This window comes from Sander vitreus, chromosome 24 (genome assembly GCF_031162955.1).
Source record: "Sander vitreus isolate 19-12246 chromosome 24, sanVit1, whole genome shotgun sequence".
Taxonomy (NCBI): domain Eukaryota; kingdom Metazoa; phylum Chordata; class Actinopteri; order Perciformes; family Percidae; genus Sander; species Sander vitreus.
Window position 1 is genome coordinate 7,089,993 of NC_135878.1, and position 25,549 is coordinate 7,115,541.

The 25,549-nt window shown below is 41.8% G+C and overlaps 2 protein-coding genes across 4 annotated transcripts in view; both read left to right on the forward strand.

Moving 5' to 3' along the window:
- The first annotated feature begins 243 nt into the window (after nt 1-243).
- On the forward strand, nt 244-8,210 carry cyyr1 (cysteine/tyrosine-rich 1). The gene is made up of 4 exons (XM_078243982.1): nt 244-650; nt 3,688-3,787; nt 4,859-5,019; nt 7,092-8,210. Exons 1-4 carry the CDS (start codon nt 569-571, stop codon nt 7,223-7,225), a joined length of 477 nt encoding a protein of 158 aa, XP_078100108.1. The 5' UTR covers nt 244-568; the 3' UTR covers nt 7,226-8,210.
- Nucleotides 8,211-8,510: 300 nt separating this feature from the next.
- Nucleotides 8,511-25,549, forward strand: part of appa (amyloid beta (A4) precursor protein a) — a 35,081-nt gene continuing 18,042 nt past the window's right edge. Inside the window, exons 1-2 of one of the 3 annotated variants that reach the window (XM_078244095.1) lie at nt 8,511-8,742; nt 24,888-25,055. In XM_078244095.1, coding sequence (XP_078100221.1) covers nt 8,683-8,742; nt 24,888-25,055 — 228 coding nt within the window. In that variant the 5' untranslated portion in view covers nt 8,511-8,682. The remainder of the gene's footprint in view (nt 8,743-24,887; nt 25,056-25,549) is intronic. The other 2 variants (XM_078244094.1, XM_078244093.1) reach the window with 2 other exon arrangements.

Here is a 25,549-nt window from a genome sequence, read left to right on the forward strand (position 1 = left end):
AACGAATGTACACCGCCAAATCAATTAGAGTCTTACTTTGAAACTATCAACCCGTTTTTTTCATATTGTGGTTGACTTCATACTGCTCTCCCCCTCTCTTTCTCTCTTCTCTCTCTCTCTCTCTCTCTCTCTCTCTCTCTCTCTCTCTCTCTCTCTCTCTCTCTCTCTCTCTCTCTCTCTCCCTCCTCAGTATAATGGCGTAAACTCAACAGGGTAATTTGAGCAAACTGGGAGCGGCGGGGGAGGGGAGTGGGGTGGAGTGGAGTGGAGTGGAATAAAATAAAAACCTCAGCAGTCAGTCAGAGGTGTGGGAACAGACGGAAACAGCCACAGAAAAGACGCGCACACGCGGACGAACAAACGGAGCTTAACTTTTAAGGGGAAAAATTCAAGGAACCCAAAGTCATAACGTGCAGTCTGCTGCTGTCTTTAAGGGGGGAGTGGGCAACAATGCTCATGAAAGAGCCAAATAGGTGACTGGAAAGGAGCGCTTTTTGTTATCTTCTGCCATTGATTAAGAAAATAAAAAGCAGCCCGGAAAGTGGGCGCAGGGGTGGAGAGAAGGGTCATGGAAACCCCCTGGAGGAGGAGGACGCAGGCGGTCAGATGGAAGTTGCTGAGGAACTCGCTGCTGCTTTGTTTATTCACCGGTGAGTTTCGGGCCAATCCGTTTAAATGCTCTTCTTCCCGCTTTTAAAGCAGCCACATGACCACATTGTACAGTTTCTATATGTTTTATTAATGATGTGTCTCCACCAGACTCAGATGGGCTGCTGGAGTGTCGGCAAAGTCAAGAAAGTCCTTCAGTGATGATGTTATAAATATAGGCTAAATATTTTATTCCGAGCACATTTTTGGGAACCACCACTTCAGCTGCGTTTTCCTCCAAACTAAACACACAAAAAACGCTGGAAACGTTTTTAAACTGAGTCAAGTCTGCGGTACAGTACTGTGAAGGGGGTAGGGGAGAGGACTGTGTGTGTGTGTGTGTGTGTGTGTGTGTGTGTGTGTGTGTGTGTGTGTGTGTGTGTGTGTGGGTGGGTGTGGGGTGTAAAGGACATGGACTCTCAGTGTGTGGAAAGACAAGAGCCAGGACCTCCGAGGACCACCCATACAGAGGGGGATGTAGGATGCAGGGGATGTAGTGTTGAATCTAAAATGGTGGGTTGACTGTTGCCTCCATCATAAAGGAAACATCCATCAAAACTTGCTTTGTTCAGAAAAAAACACTTTCTGTCTTAAAAGTGCCAAAAAAACAACTTTGTAGTGCATCGTGAAATTTGATTTTTAAAGACTTATTTGCAGAATAAAGGCGTACACACTTTTCTCCACTGCATCCCCACTTCATATAATGCTGTGTGAGTTATTTGAGAAAAGCATCCTTCTGCAGTAATTAAAAGGCAACACTTGTCTACCTGTATGTGAACCCATGCCTGGAAATGTACATATATGCCTCCAGACACACTCATTTGAGTGTGAGTGATTGCTGAGAGAAAGCAGATCTTACAAAAAATATACACACACAGACAGACACACACATGCACAGAGCTTGTTTTCTTTGCAGTGTCCATTTGAATTGCATGCTCTGGATTGTTAAATACTGCCAACCTTCCATATGACAGTGAAAAACCTTGAAAGAAATTGTAGCTCACATGGAGAGAAACCTTCAGATGAAAAAGACTCGTGTCTTGGCAGCAGGTTGAGACGAGTACACAGAGAGGCACAGCTGTGTGTACAATGCTTTTGAACATGGAGGCTTTGGCAGAGCAGGAAGGGTGGTGGTGGGGTGGGGGGTAATGAACTACATTAATCACACACCCGCACAAAAGCATGTAATAGATCCTGCACATGTCACGTCTGCCCGTGGCAGGAATAAAGATGTAAAATTATCATGCTGGGTCATGAATCCGTGCACAAATGCTAAATGCTAGCTCTTATATCATCTTAAATTTAACCCCACACGTCAGTCATACTGCATCCCATTCTAATGACCTCCCACTCAAAGTAATTAATTCAGTTGCTGGATCAGTGTGGCTCACCATCCTGTCTCCATCGTGCACAGATTTGACATTTTCTGTATCTTGGCACAGTTTGAGAGTAACCCACATCAACTCCTGAACAGATCTCTGTGTTACTGTTAAAGGGGCCACCTCAGTGATGTAATATTGCACTTCCATAAAGTTAGGGAATTCACAAGAGGCTCAGATATCCTGGCTTTTTAACTCCAAACACACTGGATCCTATTTTCCTATAATGCAACTCTGCCTGACATCAGCAGGGTTTCTCAGACTATAGTACTCCCTATAAGGAATAAACTTACACCTGTGTGTAACATTGGAATGCCCCTATAAAACCCTGAATACATCACTTAAATCAGATTGAAATGATGTGACGATCTTTCAAAAATCTTTATCTCGGTTAGGTTTGACAGTTGACAATTATTTTCATTATTGATTAATCTGAGAAGCTGGACCCAGTGAATGTTTGTCATTTTTGCTTGACGAATGACTTGCATGACCGATCGGCAAATCGTTACAGCTCCAAACTCTATATCTCTGATGTGTCCACCAAGTTTCGTCCAAATACCGTCCTGGATACTCAAGATATCCTCCTGACCAGACAAATCAATTTGAAAACTTTTACAAAAAAAATGCTAAAAAATAGCACTGAACCCATTTTGCAGCTATTCATGCCATTAAATTCCAAAAAGATAACTAAACGATAGTCCAAACTCATCAGTAATGTGCTAATTTCCCCAGCTGTGTCAGAGACTTGTCTGTTAGATTCAGCCAGTTTGCAGCCTACAGAGTTTGAGTCGGCTGTTCAGCCATGTGGGCTGATCTGCTGCCTCCGTCAGCATGGACATGGGAAAATAAATCATGCATGTCTCTTTCTGAGTGAAACGCTGCATAGTTTATTCTTTTGTGTTCTATTTCTTACGCTTTATTTTATCGCCATTTTATTGGACTTTGTTTGAATTTTTGCTGTGGTGCATTAACTATGTTTTTGAAATGTGCTTTACAAATAGAAAAGGAAAAATAATCGTGAAGAATAAAACACATCTGATATTTAAACGTCGATAATACAGGCTAGCAGGGTTGGCCGGGTTTATTAGAACAAAACAAAAAAGGTCCCTGTGTGAATTCATTGCAGAGATCTTTTTTTAATTCTTATTTCCCCAGATGCTCCACAGGTATTGATTGCTCTTTTTTTTTTTCATCCGACCTGCTTCTCCGGGTCTCTGAACGCATTATAAATCGACTTTTAAAACTGTCTTTGAAGAAATAAATAGAGGCTGCTGGTTGAGGTTGTGTGCTTTGAAGTAAGTTCATGAAAGGTTTCATTATAGTTCTTTTTTCATCTAAGGAAAGGTTAAACAAAATTCCCATTTAACAAGACCTTAATTGGTTTTATTGCCTTATTTGAAACAATGAGAGGGTGAAAACTGAACTTAGGGTCACATCATGTTCATTTGAAAATTTGCAATTTGTTTTGCCTTTGCGAGATTCTTAAATTGTGAAGCATTCATGATTTGAATTGCAGTTGTAGACTAATTCAGGTTTGTAGGTTAATTGAAAGTGATTTGACCTCACTGCTATGACTGATTCATGTGAAACGGGAATAAAATGTGTGCACGTGCATCACAAAGATAACGTGTGTGTGTGTGTGTGTGTGTGTGTTTTGCAGGCGGCACTAAAGCCCAGTGTGAAGGCTGTATAGAGTATTGCTGCGATGGATCGCCTCCTTTCTGCTGCTCCTACTATGCCTACGTGGGGGACGTCCTCTCGTAAGTTAACGCACAGACACGACAAGCAAAATACGTACTGATTGTCTGTCAACCGCCTTTAGGTTTGGTAGACTTCTGGCAGTATGGTTCAAATGAGCGAGAACAGCAGCTGTCTTTTAACACAAGCCAGAAGCCCTTTCAGAGGATCTGACCTCTGACCTTTGCCCTGATTCAGCACAGCTGCTTTAACCCTTTCACCTAGTTCTCAGACTTCTCTTACCTTTAAGTTAAAGATAGTTTGTATTGGGGCTGTTTTTTAAAGATTCTTTTTGGGGCTGTTTTTTAAAGATTCTTTTTGGGTCTTTTTTTGGCCTTTATTGGATAGGACAGCTGAAGACAGGAGAGAGGGGAGTGACATGCAGCAAAGGGCCGCGGGTCGGAATCTAACCTGGACCCCTGCGGTTAGGACCGAGCCTTAGTACATAGGGCGCATGCTGAACAAGGTGACCTACCACGGTGCCCCAATTAATCAAATTTTGATTGCTATTTCGGCTCCTTACGATCCCAAAAACAATGTAGTGGAGAAAAACTATTATTTCGCACATTGTGTTTTGCAAGTACTCTCGTAAAAAATAATTAATGGGAAATTTTACAGTTCAAGGTGTTTTCACTGTTGATTTGTTTATCTGTTTCACTGTTTTTGAAGTTCAATTAATGCAACATCTTTCCAAATGTCAATGAGTAACCGCGTTACATCAGCCAGTGCTGATTCTGACATGCTGACTAACACTGGCTATGAAGACGTAACAGACATTTTAATGACAAGTGTTTTATCTATTTAAAAGTGACAATTAACAGACGCCTCTGCAGTGTATACACACACACACACGCGCACGCTTGCACGCACGCTCGCACACACACACACCTTGATAGAGGTACTGCTGTCGAAGCGAAAAGCCTTCACACAGCTAAGTTAGAGCCATCAGATGCTCCAGTCCGTCTCCATGGCAGCAACTCAGAGGTAGCATGTCTGTTTAAGACAGCTGCCTCCTCTCACACTTGGGTGGCTGTGTGTGTGTGTGTGTGTGTGTGTGTGTGTGTCTGTGTGTGTGTGTGTGTTTTGGTTTCCAGGGGCACTGCCATCTCTGGTATCGTTTTCGGTGTGGTGTTTCTGATGGGGGCGGTGGCGGCCTTGTTCCTGTGTGTGTGTATGTGCATGAAGAACGGGCGGGGCTCGCGGGTCGGCGTGTTCAGCACCTCCTACATCAACACTGTGACCCAGGGCTACCCAGGTGACTCTACAGGACACACACACACACACATTTAAAGGAGATAAATGAGGCAAAAGGATCTTTCACAACAATTTATTACTGATCTATTAAGCATTATAAATGATTTCTTACCATTATTTTTAAAAGCACAGAGCATTTATTTGCTAATAAAGAATTAGTTACAATGTATAACCCTTTAAAATATGCAGATGTCCTGTACAAATGTTTCTGTCCTTATGCACTGTAAGTTTTGTTCAATGTTTTTATGTTTCTGCAAAACAGGACTCTCCTGGAAACCAGTTTTTAAACTGAGTCAGGCCCATTTATATTGTAATTAAATGTTACTTTAACTTTCCTGTATAATAAATGAAAGAAAGAAATATAAATTATCAGAAAGTATCGATCTACAATCTAGTAACAAATCGATCGCATAAAGAACATACACCCAAAAGATGTTTTCATAACAAAACTCACTGATCAGTGGTCTATTAAGCATGAATAAATTACTTAATATTAATAAAGCATTAGTGACAACTTAGAAACCTTTTTCTTTTTATAAAGTATGACTTATTAGAAAGTGATACCAACTTATCTATCACACACGTTTAAAGGATGCCCTCAGTCCAAATATTGTTTCACAATAAGAGTTGTCCTTCATTATTATTGTATGTATTAATAATATATTTGTTAGTAAAGCATTAGTCACAACTTATAAACTTAGTATGATAGAAAAAAGTGGCACCAATTTATTACACACACTTTTAAAGCACATACACCGGCCACAAGAAAGTCTTGTTACTTCTTACTGATGTTTTAAGTATTACTAACTGATGAAAGATATCTGTAACGCAATAGTACCAACTTCATATAGTATGATTAACCAGACAGTGGTTTCAACTTATTTATCAGTGTCTACATGATGATTAACTACAATCTACACACAGTGGTCCATTCTGCCACAGTGACAGCTCATCTCCTGTCCTCAGGCGACCCGATATGAAAAGAAAACGGCAGAATAGGTTACAGGATCCACCTTGGCCCTGAGCACCATTCCTGACAAGTAACACAAAGAGAGAGAGCTGATTTTTTCAGAATGAAAAGGCTTTAGGCTTAACCATGAGCTCTGTTCAAGCAATTTACACCCACATTTCCCGTAAGCTTGATTTTCTTTTTCTTCCACTCTGGTTTTCGTGTCTGTTACACCCTGTTCCTGCTTAAATGGGAGCAAACCGGCGACAATGTTCCCACATCACAGGTACATTAGTCTGAACTCGGTGACACTCCAGGAATATGCTGCTTTTTCTGGGGCTTATCATTTATTAATCATGTTTCGTTCTCCTCTTGTGTATCGCCTTCATGCTACGCTGGACCGGCACTCTTCCCTCTGCTCTGCAGCTCTGATCATGTTTCATTAACATGTTGCTCAAACACACAAAGCCACGCAATATGAATGCATAAGTATGCAGCCACAGTGATATGAATTATTTTCTGTCTTGACAAAGGATGTGAGATTTTCCGGTGCCACTGCCACGCCGCTGAGTTAATCTAACGTGATTTTAATTGACTTGGCGATGGTAGTGCCTATATTATTCACTAGTTTTATTGATGTTATAGTGGCATAAAGACATAAAAAATGAAATTGCTTTTTTTCATCTTGCTAGGTCTCATTCTGAGCTTCGCAACAGTTGTATAGACATTTTAAAGTAAAGCTCCTCCTTTAACATGTTAGACTGTGAATTATTATTATTAATAGTGTCCTAAATGCGAGGTTTGACTAACTCCATTCATCTTTTCTTTCATCTTTGCTGCTTTGATGTTTCAGTGAATAATGTAAGTTCCCCTGGTGAGACAGATGACGTGGTCAACAAAAGGACTTTTTGCTGCCATATTTCTTTTCTTTTTTTTTTATCTTCCTCAGGTTTAGTCAATCCTTTCCTCCAGAGAGTGCAGTTTCTTGGTTTAACCACTAGAGGGTGGAACTGCCCCATCAAACTCCTTGTAAAATGGGGACACGTGAAGTTTGTAATTATGGGGGAACTGAATGCTTTTAACCTACCTGCTGAACTTTGTTTATTTCTCTTTCTTGAACTCAGGTCCTCCACCTCCATACAACTATGACTACGAAATGTACCCTCCCTCGCTGCACCCCCCGCCTTACACCCCAACTCAGCCTCGACCGGCCAACTACTCCCCACCTCCTCCGTACCCTGGCTGCACCCGCAAGTGAATCCCTGCCGCACAGATCATCTCCCAGCCAGCTCAAAAGAAACTGCCATGGCCTGGTTTTCCAGACCTGGAGATGGTTATACATCTCTAGCCTCTAAAGACAATTTAACGGGCCCACAAAAAATTCCACATTTAAAAAATAAAAAAGGGGCTGCCCGGTGCAATATTGTTCAGCAGGCCAGAATTACCAGCTACGTGCTTGCGAGTTGTAAATGTCACTGCATTTCTGCTGGAGTCTGGACCAAATAGTGGGGAAATTAATACTAATTTAACACAATGTTGTGTTAAACACCCCACATTCTGATAGACTTAAGTATTAGCAGCCCTGCTAGCCTGCAGCTGGTACTTTTTCCCCCGCTAATAACCAATATCCTTATCCGTGCCTGGCTGTGCACATCAAAGACACAGCACCGCTTTGAAGAAGGTGAAGACCACTTTTGTCAGCATAGAGAGAAACTTCACATCACTGAAGAAGTAAAGTCTTTCTAGACTCTTCTTTTATTGAAAGTTACCTATTTGTGTCAGTGACTTGAGGTGGAAGTTGATGATTAAAGTTGTTTAAAACAAGTCAGGTCTGGACCTGTCATGTGTAGACACAAAGACTTGAACATAATGCATTATACTGACTTTAATGGCAACTTGAATGGACTGGGTTGTGGTAATGAACTGGTTTTATTGCCTTACTTGAAACAATGAGAGGGTGAAAACTGAACTTAGGGTCACATCATGTTCAGTGGAAAATTTGCAATTTTTGTTTTGCCTTTGCGAGATTCTTAAATTGTGAAGCATTCATAATTTGAATTGCAGTTGTAGACTAATTCAGGTTTGTAGGTTAATTGAAAGTGATTTGACCTCACTGCTATGACTGATTCATGTGATGGATGACTATGAATGATGGAAGGGATTTAACTGTAATAGTGTATCAGGTAAATGATTTTAAGTGTTTATTTTAAGTTGTGATTAAAACGTTTTTAAAGTATGAACAATGACAGTGTCCATTTCTTCATATGAATGATCAATAATGTGCGCATGTGTGGGCAATGGGTGTTGTGCGTAAAAACGGGAATAAAATGTGTGTGTGTGTGTGTGTGTGTGTGTGTGTGTGTGTGTGTGTGTGTGTGTGTGTGTGTGTGTGTGTGTGTGTGTGTGTGTGTGTGTGTGTGTGTGTGTGTGTGTGTGTGTCTATGTGTGTGTGTCTATGTGTGTGTGTCTATGTGTGTGTGTGTGTGTCTATGTGTGTGTGTGTCTGTGTGTGTGAGAGAGAGTGAGAGAGAGAGAATCCATCCCACTCCGCTGTGGTCAGGTGATCAGGCGCTGAGCAGCTGTGCAGTCTCGGTATCGCTCACAATCAGACAACGGGAGTCACCGGCGCCGAACACACTCAGTTTTTCTCCCGACGCAAACGTTAATCCGTTCGGTGAAACACTGCCTTTAGGAGCGTCGTGTCAGCGAAACGACATGGGGGACCGAGTAGCTTTACTGCTGCTGGCTGTAGTGGCTTCGGCTCTTGCTGCCGAGGTAAGAAAATCCGTTTTCGTGCGTTTTTTTGTAGTATTTCCACCATATTGTTGCTGTCAGCTGCATCAAGTTAGCTAGTGTTAGCTACAACTAGACCGGAAGTTAGACGGCTGTATCTTAAGAGCTAGCTAAAGGTTAGAATATGTTTGAGGGGGGAGCGAGGGAGAGATTATAAACTAGGTAATTAGCATTCTATCAAATTAAATAACTAGCTAAAAGATTCAAGGATAATTTATTGTCATTCTACAACAAATGGTTGCACAACGAAATGTAGTCCATAGAGTCTGCCCCTTGAGTCCTATTTCATCCATTTTATTTTCCTGCGACCTGACATTAGCCAGGAGTAGTGGAATAACCATAGGTCCTAGCTGGGTTAGCTTAGCTACTTTACTGTATTAAAACAACGACAGAGCTTTTGCATATTGTTTTATGTTGAAGATTGTAACCGGTAGTCTTGTGTAAAAGTCTAGCTAGCTTGACACAGATTGTGAATACGTTGGTATTTGTGAACCAAAGAACAACACCACGTAAACCTTTAGCTATTTTGTTAGTATTTGTCGTTGTCTTATTTGTAATTAACCTCCCTAGAAGTACGAGACATAGCTAACCAAACAACGCGTATTTATTTTACACTGTTCCGATGCTCCGCAATGTCTTTTTCTCAGGCAAATTGTCCCTTTAAGCCTGTGGTTGTGTGGTAACTGATTTGTTGAGACTTTGTGACAATGGAGAGAATGCCCGTCACCATTGATTTAAAGATGTACCCAAAATGTTTCCCTTTCCTTTGTGTAAAACCGAGAAGCAAGTTGCTTTTTTCTTATTTTAAATGTTACAAACAAGTTGGGTTTGTCAACAAATTGTGTAGCCTCGATAATACTGCGCAAATGGTTCTGAGCGGTGCTGTTGTACAACGTAATTTCGGGTTTATTTAATCTCATTTAAACTCATTACAGGGAATAAATTAAAAGCATGTTGTCTCGTTTTCTATATTCCCGAGGGCAAATTTTAAGGGAGTGGGCGTGTTTTGGGAATGAAAATAAGTCGACGAGACGTCTTTGCCTCGCAATGACGATTTGACGCCAGATTCTGGCTTAAATAAAGTAAATGAACCCGTGGTGATGACTGTAACCTCGGAAAACAAACATTTTTAACGCGCTCTCTCTCATATTTCAGTCAGAGGGTAGAGAATAGAGAAGTAAGATGGCGGCGGTGCACTGCAGCATTTATCGAGGGTCGGGAAACTGGGAAGCCAACAGGAGCGTTGACTATCATTGTTGCCTTTCGAGCTCTTTTCTGACCCATCGTAGAGTTTGTGGTGATAACAGGCACATTGGAAATATAAGATGTTCGTCTTTACAGTGGACCCGGTTTCACACAATCCCTGCTCATCCATTTTTCAAGCGTCTTTGCCAAGTATATCACTCTATAAATATATATACTGCAAAAATATCTATTTTTTAACACGTCATTTACTTGGTCTTGCCACTGAATAAAAAAAAAAAATCAAAAGTTATTTAATCAAAATCATCCATTTTCAGCGCCCATAGGTTTGTTAAAATGTCATGATTTCAGTTGTGTAATTTTCTTGATATAGTGTAGCAGTAAAGCTTTAGTTCCCCTTTCTGGAAAACACCCACATTTCCCAACTAAGATTATTTATTTTTTTCCCCATGAGGGATTTTAACACTTAATGCTGTGATTTGAATATACAGCATGGCCTTGGTGTGAGAAATTACACATTCCTGTAACTCCCAGCAGCCATATGGGAGCTGCAATTGAGGTTGAGGAGCACAGTTCAATGTTTTCTGTGGGTTCTCTGGTTATAACAATTAAAGCTTGTATACAGTAAATGTGTTAGGCCCACTTGTAATAGATCGATAGTGCCAAACAATGGCTATTATAGCCTACTGTATTTAGACCACTTGTTTTTGCTGTTTTGGCAATTTCAGGTCTGCTTTGAAGTTATTTTTTCTTTGGACAAATCAGGTGAAATGTGGCAGCCAACCTTCATTGTTTCCTGCACGTAGCCTATAATCAGTGTACTTGGAATGAATAGTTTGGGCTGCTCATCAAGCAAAGCAATGGCTTTGTGTGTAATCCATTGCTTAGCTTACTTAAGAAGTCCTCTATTTACATTATAAATATCAAAGGCAGTAGTGCTAAAATGAGATAGAAGAAGTTGTTTAAAATGTTCAGCAATATTATAAGCACGATTAAATCAGACTTGAAAATGAGATGTTGCAAGTTTTTGATCTTGTTAGGGCTTGTTTATAGCCTTCCTGACCCACACACACACACACACACTAGGAAGCCTGCTGTGTGGAGCGTGGGAGTTGGATGCCAGCCTTTGTGTATTTGTGAATCCTTGGGAAATGGCTCTTGGATGGGTGCAGGCAGTCTGTTTGTGTGCATACTGCAGTCTTTCAGCCTGGGGCGGACCAGCCCTCTCCCCTTATTAGTGAGTTTAATGCCATTATGCCTGTTGGCGCTGCCAGTGTTTCTCTCTGGCACCTTCTCTGCTGCTCACGCTGCAGTTTCAATTCTTTGAAGGAGAAAATCTGCCTGACACTAATATCTTCTATTGCTTTCCGTCTCCTTATTTTACTTTTTATTGTGCACACTGTCGTCTGCGTCGCCTATACTTCTACTTCAGTTTGTAATTAACATTTAGCAGAGAATGAGTTTGAACTTTGTGCTTAATCCAGGGCTTCCATTATACTTGTAGATAGCAAAAGTGCTGTGAGAGGTTTTACACGTAAGAAACTTCTTAATAAACTAAGAAAGCACGAGGTATTATGCAGGATTCTAGTCATCCTGCACACAATCTCTTCTCCCACCTTCCATCAGGGAGACGTTTGCAGAGCATCCCAATGCGCACAACACATTTTAGGGATAGTTTTTAACCCCCGGGTAATAAGGTTACTGAATGATAGCACAACAGGAAGGAGGGCTGTGGTCTGAACTTAGTCACTATGTCTACTGTGCTTGGATATTTCTAGATGTTTCTTTATTTAATTTTTTATATAATTGTTACTATTGACTGGTGCTGAGAGAGTCAACATGTCTTATGGGTGTGCTGAAATCAGGTCAACTGAGGCGTATGTCAGTAAATAATTCAGTTTCTCAATATCTGGATATTGTTTTCTGATTGTTGACTGACCTGGTAACGGAGAAGCCTTTGCTCTGACTGACTGCGACAGACTGACACCCAAAACCTGATGTTTGCTGTTGTGTTTTTTTTCCCCCACTATCAAACTCCATAGTGGTTGCTCTTGACCTAACGTTTTGAGCTGAAACAATTAGTAAATTATTTATCATAATTGATTCAGTTGCTTGACAGAAAATCAACAGCACTATTTGGATAATCGATTAATCATTAAAGTATTGTACAGAAAAAATTGTCAAAATTTTTTTTGGTTTTCCTTCTATGGACTTCTATTTTTGTAAATTTAATAGTTTTTGGTTTTGGGCTTGATGATCTAATGACTAATCTTTTTAAATGAAAAACAAAACTAGAATGAAATGAATCGGTATAAAAAATTCTTGTTCAAACAGCACACATTGTCCATCTTGGTTGTGTCAACAGCAATAACACCGCTGCGTTCCCAATTAGTGTGTGTGTGTCCCGTATCCCCCCCCGTCTGTCCTGGAGAAAAGAATTCCTGACCTTTTGATACTGTTGTTTCTGTCGGTCCCTGGAAACGGGGAGGACGCTGATGGGCTTGTCTTCTGGAGCTGCATGTAACCAGCTTTCCCCGTTGGTGAACATTGAAGATGGTTTTACTTGTTATTCTTTGCTTCCTCCTGTGTTATGCATTTTGTTTTTAGTCTCATTTTTGTCATCCTCACACAGTCCCGAGTCTTCTTTGTGTGTTCATACTGTGTTTAAAGGTAGCATCCCCCCTTTCAAAGCATGGTAGGAATCTGGTAGTGCTGATTTCAGTAGTAACAGGCCAGTGTGTAGCTCAAAGGCCTGCTTTGTGCAGTGCAAGCTGCCCTCTGAATGAGATGCTGTGGATAAATGCCAGACGGTTTGATTAGATCCAACAAGTATCTGATAGCATACAGTAAGAAGCTGGCTTTCCTTGCTTGTTAAACTCTCTGATTAGCAGTGAAGGTCTGGATGAAGATGTTGCTTACGTTTCACACTCTTCATCTTCCTCACCTCTTCCGTTTTACTGACTTATAACTAGCGCTACTAATAGGTCAACCATGTAACAATCCTCGCCCTATTGCTGGGTAGTCCTCAGGGAACACTCCATTATCTCTCCCACTTCGCATCTTAGAGTGAATCTCCCACCAGACAGCACCATTCATCACCACTGGGCTGTTATTTCCATCTGTAAATATCAGCAGTGCGCCACGAATACGTACTCTTCATTCCACTGCTGCTGAGTAAGCAGCTGTTGGTACAGAATCTGAATAATAAGCCGAGAAACAAGTCGGCCTGACCTGCGCAATTGCTCAGCAGCAGCACCGAGTACGTTCAGCTTTCACCTCATCAGTGAGGAAGCTGAACACACACCGTATTCATACACACACAGCCTCCACCTGGAAACCATGTGCCTGCCATTTCTTGTTAGGGCATCAATGCCTTCATAGCCACAACTCCATAAGTGCCATGTGTCCCAGTCAAGGCTGTGATGTGCTGTACATGTTTGTGACTGACCTTCCACTGAGATATGACCTATGCTGTAATAATCTGACCAAGGCCAATACAATCAAGTTTTAATCTTGGATTTGGTCACACAGACATAACATTATCAGAGTGTGACAGATGAGTCGGTACATAAATGTAAGTGTGTATGTGTTGATTTACTCCCGTGACTAACGGATGGTGCTGCAATCAGTATAAGATGATGTGTGGCTTCATGTGTATGTCGTCGTCGCACAGCTTGTACCCGCCCTCCTAGTACTTGGAGGTGTTTGACCTAAATGGTGCAGCCGATCCAACAGGCTGCTTGTGTCCTCTCTGTTGGATCCCGGAGTGGAGGGTTAATGAACCAAAGAAATGCCAGCTCACCTCGAAGCTTTCAGTTATAAGTGACTAGCCCAGCAGAGGTCCCGCACTTTTGTGCCTGGGAATTTGACATTTATTTTGGGTCATGCTGATATGAAATGGCTCCACAAATTCAGGCAGTCTAGAGATAACTGAGCAGCATACAGCACATTTGGTACCTCTGTTCTTAAAAAAAATAAAAATAAAAAAATGCAACAAAGTAAATGCATCTCTATGAAAGTCCTGGTAATTTAGTAGCATACGGTATAGTCACAACATCCCTAGGTTCAATTTGCAAGGAGACCTTTGTTGCATGTCTGTTACCTCTCTCCCGTTTCCTACCTGCCTATCGAATGAAAAGGCTAAAATACCCCCCAAAATTAAATGTATCTGGACAGGATTTACAAATGAGCTATGTCCTATTCATTACAAAATGTCTTCGTCATTTTCAATATGATCAGTGCCCACAGTGTGATAACTTTGAGGGGGGCTTTCACACCTGCCTTATTTAGTTCGGTTGAATCGCAGTAGAGTTTGTTTTCGCCCTTGTTGCGGTTCGTTTGGGCAGGTGGGAATGCAGCAGTCTCACTCGGATGCGCACCAAAAGCGGACCAAATAAGCATAATCTTTAAATCGAACTCTGGAGCGGTTCGTTTGTGGTGAGAACGTGATCCGACCTCGAGCCGCACCGGCTACTGTATGTATACCCCGCAAGTGTGAGCTAAATGACTCCTGTAGTCACATGTGCTTTGCAATCTGCGACGTGGCAGATTGCAGACACGGAGACGGACACCGGCACAGCAGAGCGAAGTCTCAGTGACAATGTCTAATTATTTAAATTAAATTAACTGGTTTGACTACGGAGATGCAAGAAATATGCACTAGTCCAGAACACAGGACATTCTTCCTGTATTTACTTTCTTGTTCCCGCCCCAAACACATCTGATCAATAAGCGGAGTAAACGTTCTTGCGTCGTTTGTAATGACGCATTTTGGTACGCTTGGATTTTTCCAGGTGTGGAACTAAACCGAACCACTGGGAAATCGCTCCAAGTTTACAAACTCATCAACTGATTCGGACCAAAGCAAACTATAGGTGTGATAACGCCCTGATATTGTCATGCTTATAGTTCTAATTGAATATTTGAATTGAATTTGTAAGGCACAGTTCCAAAAGAACATGTACTTCTATTGCAAGTCTTCACTAGCCACTGCCAACTATAGACGTGTGCCAGATGCTGCTGATGTTGCTGACCAAAAGGTCAGAAATGGAAATAACTTCAAATAGCCAGCAAAAACAAGTAGGGGTATTAGAAGTATGTCCCTTACTGGTCAATGAGCTGAATTAAACAAGCATTTGATTTAAAGTTCTTTATTTAATTTCAGCAGTTTAATATGACAAATCCAACACAATCTTTCCATCAAAATCAATACAGACCAAGTATTTCCTGGAACCACAGTGGAGCTGCTCTCTCTGTGGTCTCTCTTTCCTTTACTGGTTCCCAACGTTCCAACCACATTTTCATCTTTTCAACACACTTATTCTTTCCATGAAATGGATGCACACCAAGTAACTGCTTTGACCCAGTATATCTTTGATTCATGCAGAGGTTGCAGCTCATCCCCTCGTCCTCTGCCTTCTCTCTTGCCGTGCCTCCACTCACCGTCCTGGGTGTTCAGGGTTGCCATAGCACTGGAGTCTTCCCCAGGTGCCTGGTACTTGGACTATAATTAGGCTGCTGTATTATTCCCGTCGTTCTTCTCACCCATTCCTCCCTTTCTCCCTCCTTTTTACCATTTTCCACCAGAACAATTTCTCACTCTCGCTTTTTCTCTGAAACGCTGTGTCATCCGCACAGTATATTACTGATGTGCTGCATGCCCTCGGCTTGGGAGTCACAGTTCAGAGGGTTTATGAAACTAGTACCTCTTTGAGTCGGGCGACACACCATCTATTGCAGATGAAAAGTCCTCTCGGAGTCCCAAGTGTGAAATTACAACACTTTGAAATGCCAAGGACTGTGTGTGTGGTGCAAATGAGAAGAGAGGGGTGAGATGGAGATTTGCGTCAGAAAATGGACTGGTATTATTGACTGTGCCCTGCTATTTCTGGATCGGTTTCCTGTTTGGTCTCCATGATAGAGGCAGACTTCCTGTGTTTGTACAGTGGTGTGTGTGTGTGTGTGTGTGTGTGTGTGTGTGTGTGTGTGTGTGTGTGTGTGTGTGTGTGTGTGTGTGTGTGTGTGTGTGTGTGTGAATTGACAGTATGCTTTGTAGTAAAACCCCAAGTCACTTAGATTTTCATTTAGGAACTAGAATTGTCTCATGTTAAGCTGGTATTAATCATAATTTCAAAGGAAGAATTATAGCATTTAGTCATTTGATTTAGAATTAAACTAAGGTTGAAGGAAGTACAGGAAAGTATAAATTGGTAATATACGTCCGTTGGTGATTATTTTCCTTTTGGAAATACTGTGTTCCCAGTTTACCTGTGGAGGTGGTGCTCGTAACCACTAATGACAATTCCAGATATATACACCCATCAGCACCCCAGGGCCCTGATTCACAATGACTCCAAGTAACCCAACACTCAACTCACAATCAGCCGTAAATAATTAGTATGCAGCTGTAAACGCAGCTATTAGACTTCTATGGTATTCTGCAGTGTTTTCTCAGAAAAATGGTGGCCTTAGCTCCATTGATGCAAATTAACAGATTTAGAAAAAATATGCAAAGTGAAGTTGTTTTTTTCTTCGAGCATGTGTATCTGACGCAGATAATTATGAGAAACATGTTAACGCGGGTATAATTGGAGAATGAAGATGATGTTGCTACAGATGTTGAATCTTTTATATTGAGAATGATTATAGAGCTGATATATATATATATATATATATATATATATATATATATATATATATATATATATATATATATATATATATATATATATATATATATATATATATATATATAAAACTCGTAATACTAGCATGTTGGCAGGATTATATATATATATATATATATATATATATATAAAATCCTGCCAACATGCTGAGTATTACGAGGTTTTCTTTTGGGACATGACCCACTGGGGGAAAAAAAGATGACGCAATAAGGACATCAGGGCTCTCAAGTTTGTAAGACAGGCAAGAGTGACATTCTATCCCCATGGTGACTAATGATGCGGGGGGGTCTGGGGGTCCTCCCCCAGAAAATTTTGAGCATTAAACACTTCATTTCCTGCATTCTGGTGAATTTGTATTATTTCTACCTTTTTCTGAATCAATTTATGCTGGAAATATCTTTATGTAAAGGGAAACCGATTACAATCCAAATATAAAAACATAATGGAATATATTGCAATAATGCTCTCAGGCATTCTGTATTGCTTTCAACTGTTTATTCTCCTGTAGATTGACTCTTTTGCATAATTTGTTGAGGAAGTGTATTATGACAATAGGAAATGTGCATATGACAATTATTCACCTCAATGATACATTCATTTATTTAAATTTATTAATAAACCCCTGGACTGTAATATTAAGTTTGAGCAAGATTTCTGCTCATGTTCAAAACTTTGTGCACATTCAAAATATGTGTTCTCTGAGAATCGGAGGAGTCGTGATATTTTGAGAAAAATAAAGTTATAATAGTCATTATAGCTCAGAAAATAATCTACCTGCACCGTAGTCTGCTGTGCATTACGTGATTGATCTACGGTAGATCTCAGACCTGACAGACTCAGAGCCCCGTTTGAGACTCTGGTCTCTGAATGAGCGAACGTTTAGGGAAGTGTCTGTACGCTGCTCTATGCTTTTTTTTTTTTTTTTTCCATTGGTTGTTGCGTTAAATCTTACGCAGATACAATAGTGCTATTTTCTGATTGGCTATTGTGTAGCCCCTTTTTTTTTGTTTGGCTGATAAGTGGCAGGCTCAACTAAGAACTCCAGGGGAGACGCACTTGATTCCTGCTGGTTCCATAGTGAGAGCGGCACACCAGAGAAATTTTGGGCGTTCCGGCATATTAAATATATTATAGTTTTTCCGCATGAGAAATACAATGTGTGGCGGGAGTGTGTGACAAAAGATCAAAAGACGCTCAATGCGTGACACTTGAGAGCCCTGGGACATAGCCAAGGTACAGCAAACACTGAGGTTTTAATGGGATGTTTAAAAACAACCAATATTGACATATCTTTAGGTGTGCGTGCGTCCACATCACAGCTCCATCTGTGTCTGTTTGTGGTCCACTGCAGAGTGACTCCCAGCTGGTTACCAGTGAGGTCAGAGAGGCAGTATAGCAGGCCGTTACTGAATGAGCTGGTCATTAGGCTGGTTTAATGTTGATTTGAGGCACACAAAAACACCTGCATGCACGCCCAGCTACGTGCAGGTTACACGCACGCGCGCACACACGCTTCCTTACAAGCAAGCAAACCAACGTGATGATGAAAGTCCTACTCCCAGGTGACTTGGATAATGGTGTTGCCTCAGGTTGCCACAGCGATGACAGGGGGAGGTTATTACAGGCAGTTCCCCGGGGTTGAGAGCAGGCTCCGTAACCATGGTGACTATAACTGAGGAAACCAAGAGTCCCTCCATCATGTCTAGACAAATTAAGTGGGCAGAAGTCAGAACTATTTTTCTTACACACTTCTAATCAGATTTTAAAGAGATTTGTCTGTGATGCTAATTCTTGAGGAACCCCCCCGAGACAGCTTAATCGCATTGAATATGAACGTAGATAATGCTTCAAAATAACTCTCCTCACAGACTCAGCGAAAACTTTTTGAAGATGAGGACTGCTGGGATGAGCTGAGTAAAAAAACAAAACAGAGCCTGTACCAGATGGGCGTGGTTGATCTGAGATGTGAGGGAAATCATTTAATTGATTTGTCATTTGACTTGGAAGAAGCGTTTCATTGTGCCCGTTTGACCTTTTAAGCTCAATAAGTGAGGAGATCAATTTGATCCCAAACTGCAAGCAGTCAATCCCACACCCAGTTTTTTGTTGTTTTTTTTCATTCACATATTCAGGCCAGAGCTTCTGCTTTGCCCCGCTATTTATTTATTTATTTGACAAAGGCGCGCTGTTTGGTTTTTACATCTGATCTGTAATTAAACTTTTGTCCAGCAGGGAGTGTGAGGGGAAGGGAGGAGGGTCTGGCCGCCCTGTAATCAGTGAAAACGCACTACCCACTAAATCTGCTTCTCAAACATCAGGCGCAGAAAGCTTTACACACACACACACACACACACACACACACACACACACACACACACACACACAGTGGGATAGCGTTGCACCCACACTTTAAGTCCAGTCAAAGACGATCTGAAGGTTTTAAGTAACAGCAGGGTCTGCTTGCCAAGGTGATTATAGTGTGTGTGTGTGTGTCTGGATGTGCACGCACCGTGTGCACAAGCATTGCTCCTGTGTGTGTTGAGCATTTCTGTCACCTCGCCAGTCTTATCTAATTCAGCCGTCACATATGCTCCCAAGCTAAGCAAACAAATTCCCACAGCGACGCATCTTGTGAACAACACACAGACAGTCTGGGCTTGTGCTCAATTTTGCCACAATTGATTGATTAATGACCCAAAGGAAAGCAATATAGGTTGGTTGTATCACACATGTTAACGCAGTCATAAATGTTTAATGGCGACCAATGATAACACAATAAGGCCTTATTTGCATTGTGTTCCTGCCACTTGCAGGAGGAGATGCCTTTCTGTCTCTTCTACATAGTGATTGTGTATCTGAGCCATTGTTGACCATCTCCAACACTCACCAGTTGACATTATCTTGTGGTTCAGTTTGTCCTAGCCTGGACAATAGAGGCTTGTCTTGTTAGCTACAAGGGGTGGGGGGGGTGTGTGTGTGTGTGTGTGTGACCCCACAAGGTTAGAGGGCTGTTTGAGGGTTAAGACTTGGTTTAGGGTTAGTTTATGGTAAGGGTTAAGGTTAGGCATTTAGTTGTGCTGGTTAGGGTAAGGGGCTAGGGAATGCATTATGTCAATGATGGGTCCCCACAAAGATAGTGAAACAAACGTGTGTGTGTGTCCTGCAACACATCTTGCTCTCCAGGGAGTCTCCCTGTGGGATGAGAGATGATCTAACACATCCTCCCCCTCTTACCACCTTCCCCCAGCTCCCAATGGCAGGCCTGGGCCACTCAGATAAGACTGTACAATTAATAGCACCGCAGGACCAGCGCTCATGGGGAGACTTCAAAGATTGTGTGTGTGCTTACACTAAACTGTTTCTCAGCCTCTGTGTGAGTAAGACGATACATGGTGTGTGTGTGTAAGAATGGATTTATTTGCAGTTTGTAAGCGTGCAATGCCATATTTCTTTTTCTGACAACCCCCCATTTACATTAAATGGGTAATAAACATTTTCCTGCCTATTTTCTGCTTTTTAGTGCTGCTGATCACATCTGTGACTGCGCCAGCTATAAGCGTGCTTGATCACACATATCAGTACATTTTACAGTCCATTTACACAATGACTTTGAGATGGGTTATGATGGTTAGGCAATTTACATAAAGGGAGAAGAAGACTTATGTCTTACAAAGTCCTACACATGGGGAGTGATGTGCAGTTGCATTGATCGATGAGAATGTTCTTGCCTTTGCGAGGCGAGGGGCAGAAATTCAGATAGTCAATGGGGAGGCAAACTTGTAAAGGTCACTACAATGCAGTATTACAAAGCAAGAAACGGGAGCAGTCAGACAGGTTGTTAACAAACAAAACCAGTCCAAGTCTAAAAGTTTGGCATTTTTGCTTAAAAATAACTGCTAATAAAGATGAATTGATTGAGCAAAACATTTGCACATTTCTGCCAATCAGCTAATTGATTATTAGACTTATTGTTTCAGCTCTAATCCAAACCACGTTATTAATACAAAAGTGAGTGCCCCTTTTTAAAATACAAATTAAGACCTTTATAATAAACTGGAATATTCCTTTTAAGGCAGAACATATGACCGTCAGACTCATGATGATGAAGCAAATATCACGTTGCGTGTGTCTAAGGTTTGCCAGAATGTGATTTGGGTCATGGGTTCCAGCTGTGGAAGTAGGTCACCTGTCTGAGATAACGACTGATTTCAAATGAGGTGCAACAAAATCACACACACACACACACACACACACACACACACACGTGGACGGTTCATGTGAACTGCAGCAGTGAGCTCATCATAAACCTCCTTGGGGTAGCAAACCACTCTAGCAAATTATAATAGCAAATAATCTGACTTTAATCGCTTTACTACTACAAACTTGTATGTTATTGCATTAGATTGTTGGAATGGCTGGTTTTTTTTGTGTTTGTCTTCCTTTTATGTGCCTCCCTCGGGGTAAACGAATTCCATTTCCTCCTCAAATTATGATGAGGATGTTGAACTCTTTGTAATGTTTATAAACCAACATCACATGCCAAGCTTTAACAACTTGGACATGGGCTACGTGCAAATTGATTTTGTGGTCCCACGGGTCAGCAGGCCCAGTAGCTTAAATCTGTATTTTCTTTCCGTGACTGGCTTTTTTTCCCCCCCTGTAAGTAGCACACAAAAGCGCAGTCCTAAATCTTACACTGCTGCAATTCTCTTTATTGTGGAATTGTTATGACTTTGCTAGCTTTCTCGACTGCAATTTATTGCTCTGATTTCTATCAAACTATAGAGGTCTTTCATCGACTAGAATGATTAATAAGAGCGGCAAGAAGCTATTAAACATTTTTGATGGATCAGTGCTTTAGTTGCATCACTTGTAATTTGTGTTGGGGAGAAGTGGCACTCCAAGCAATGTATGACTGGGGTTTCTGCTGCCTTTTAACTGAACTATCATCTCGGGGTCAATCTGATATAGCGTCAGCCTCCTATTCCCTATCGTTCCGGTGATGGCTATCATGTCAGATTGAGACCAAAGGGGGATATTTCTCCTGACCAGGCTGCCGTTCTAATCCTCAGTGCCCAGATTACTGCTCCCTCCCCTCCCTGCACGATGACCGGCTGGCAGAAATGTGATCAGAGCTGAGATAGGATAAAGACGGAGAGAGAAGGGAAGGAGGGAAGCCTGGTGTCTCTCCTTCTATAATATACATGTGTCTAACACTCTGCTGCTGATGTGTCTCACTATTTGTCGGTCTGCCTTTTAGTCTATCTGTTGCTTGCTCAGGGTAGCGTCTAGCTTCCCAGCATTGAAAACAAAAAACAACCCATTTACTCTTACTGTTCTTGGGGAGGTTTTGCAAAATGGTGACACTGTGCAATACCTTATTTCTCCTGCCGTGATTGCAGTGATTATTTCTGTTCACAGTATAATCAGTGGTGTTACCATTTGCCAGGAGGATCTTTTGTAAAATGTTGATGTAGTCGACACTGAACTTAACTGACAGACGCATTCCTTTTCTCTAAATTAGGCCTTCCATCTTTTCACTTTTTAAGCCTTAAATTATTTCTGTCAGCCTCCTTCTCTGTCTTTGGCCCGCCATCCCCACATCCTTTCTGTTTCACAGAGCACTTGACCTTCTGCTCAAGCCCGCAGGCTTATTGTCCAATTCATCTGTTCTCCAATCTCACCCTGTCTCTCGCCATTGTGGTTATTGTTCTTTCTCTCACTTTCTCCTCCCGCTCCTGCCTTTGCCATCATCCTGGGACTCTGATTTATAAGCTTGCAGTGAAGGCTTGGCCGATCCCCTCCCTTCCCCCTCGTTCTCCTTCAGCACAAGACAGAGCGGGGGAGAGATAGCAGCGGAGAGGCTGAGGGGCAGGGAGGAGAAGAGGGAGCGATTGGCGAGGATAGGATGACACAAAGAATTTGAATGTGTGCGAGCAGTTTGCACGGATTTGCCTACCTATGCCTCAAGCAGAGAGGACGTTGGTTTATCTCCTTCAATAAGTGACAGAGAGAGGCCAGAGGGTGGGCAGATAATGTCAAAATGAAACTGTGCCCCCAGAAAGTGAGTTAATTAAAAGAGCGCACATGCACACGACTTTTTAAAGATTATTTGAAGACTTTCTGTCCTCACGTTGCCTTGGGTTTAGCTATCAATGATGGAATGAGGATGGGATTTGATCGGTTTCCCGTCAGCGCTGCTCACTCGCAGATGGCAGTGTGGGAATCGAGCGGCAAACCTCTAAATAACCCTGTGTGGGACAGATGGCCTAATGTCAAGACTGATGGCCACCAGTGTTAAGTTGCCATGTGTTGGAGCTGAGGAGGGCTGTGGAAAGAGGGGATTGTACATACTACTTTGTGTGTGTGTGAGGGATTTACTGATTTCCTTGCTACCACAGCTTGCGGCTCATCACGTTGGCCTGTGAGGGAAGTGAACTTTGCAGGTGCATGTTTGACCCAAAGAAGTGTAAGCTGATCCATGATCTTTTTACCCTCTTTTGACTGCAGTAGATGGTTGAAGCTCCAAGAATTAGTCGCTTCCCTTATTCATACAGATAGACTAAATGATATAGATAGTAGGCTTCATTACATACTGAAGTGTACGTGTTAAGAGTATTTTATTGCGCGCTCCTTACCAATTCTTTAGAATACATGACATGTCGAGCAATAGTCAGTCAGAAACTGTCACTGTCATTTTTGCAGTTTCTGACTTTACAGGTAGATGTTTTCTCCAGAGCCAGAGGTGTGACTCCATCCACTCATGAACTTTGCCACTTAATTAGCTTTCTCTTTGCTTGTCACACTCCGGGTTTGTTTTACAAAAAAACTTTCAGTTTTAATTCACACATTTTGGAATTATTTGTGGTGACGTTCTGAGAGGCTTTAATAAGCATGAAATGTATAAATATATTTCACCTATGGAGGCAGGACAAAATATTAGGCACACGCTAAAATATAAAATGACCAGAGAACGTGGTCTTCTTCTGCCGTCAAAATAAATGCAGTCAATGTGTATACATTGAATTTAATGAAAGCTAATAAGTTTATCTCTCCATAGATGCATGCCTGCTAAATCAAGCTATTCTCATATTGGAAGAGGACTTTTGTGCCCCTGGCTGCTTGAAAAGGATCAAGTCTGGGGGAAAAAAAATATGCTATCCATCTCACAAAAAAACACTGTTTGCCTGCCAGGGCCTTCAAAACCATTAACAAGATTAGGGCGCACACAATGGCAACAGTCGCTCTCCTCCCTCCCTCTGTCTCCTTCTCCGTGTCCCCCCGTATTCCCTCCCATTTTGTTCTAGCTCATTTGCCTGTACAATGCAGACATTCAGTGGTTTGTCTGCACCTCCTCTCCTCAGGGAACTTCAGCACAAAACCTCCTTATGCAGGCAGACAGCAATGGCACATTAACACGCAGACGCACAAACCAACACAGAAATTAACACAAAAATTAAAACATACATGCCAAAGGGCGACTTAACTCTCTCTCTCACTCTCACACACACTCACACACACACACACACACACACACACACACACACACACACGTTTCCTCACACTCCCCTTGCTTCCAGCCAACCTGCTCTTGTGCTGACTATGTGCTGCCCTAACAGAGAAAATAACCCAAAATGAATCAACAGAGGGTTATATAAACACTATACTGTCTAAGAAAAAAGCCGGCATGAGATGTACACCATTCCCATACGTGGTATTGCACAGGGCAGTTGAGTGGGTGTGTGTCCATAAACAGCAGGCTTGTTGTTAGAGGCAATTTATTCCTCCAAAGCTATTGATTTTTGATCTCCCATAGTTTTTCCAGCATTTTTCAGCTATCTTTTGCACACTTGACAGCACCCAGTGGCAAATATGAACAGAGGCATTGACATGATGCTCGCACTGCCACAGTGTAGAGTTTGAATGTAGAATCGTAGAACTGAAACCCAAAATGTTGATGGAATTGCGAGAGGAAACTTTGTTCCTACCCTCCTTTTGCTTATGCCTCATCTTTGGCTTTCCCCTTCTTCTTTCCATCCTCTCTCTCCACACTCCTCATGTTGAACCAGCTCACCTCATCTTACTTTTCATCTAACACATTAATCTCCTCTCCTCTCCCGGCCCCCCTCTATCTGAGTAATGAAATTTAATTGCGTCAAGTGCTCAAGGAGTTTAACATGAGCTGTATATCTCATTAAATCTCTCTCCTTGTCTCTCGCTTGTCTCTCCCCACCGTAGGTGCCTACAGATGTTTCTATGGGTCTGTTGGCAGAGCCCCAGGTGGCCATGTTTTGCAGCAAACTCAACATGCACATTAACGTGCAGAGCGGCAAGTGGGAGCCGGACCCCTCGGGCACCAAGAGCTGCATCGGCACCAAGGAGGGCATCCTGCAGTACTGCCAGGAGGTAAAGTGTGGGGAGTGTGGGGGGTGTGTGGGTTCCAGCCTGGGAGGTAAACCAAACAGAAGCCGATCTTTTTTTTCCCCTGTGGAATCAATTAAGTCTGATATTACATGATCATATTAACCCACCTTAAAGCTGATATCAATCCTTTATTGTATGTATTGGTCGTAAGAACCCTAAAATGGGTGTAGAAAGGGTGGGGGAATAGATATGGAGTGTCAGGATAGTATTATCTTATTATACATTTTATTATAAAATAATAATAATAAATAAATAGTGTGAAGGTGAAACTCTAGTGTCTTTTTGGTAGCAGAAGGGGTTAGGCGAGGTCATTTCCTCCCTGACCATTTGTAATCGTCATTTTCAGTGCCTGTCATGCCTTGAAAATGGCTCTCATTTGGCCATGTATGCTGTGATATATGGAATACTTAAACAGTAATTACCCAGTGTTTATTTTGTTTTGAGTGAGCAATAAGCCAAGATGATGCATTGTTATA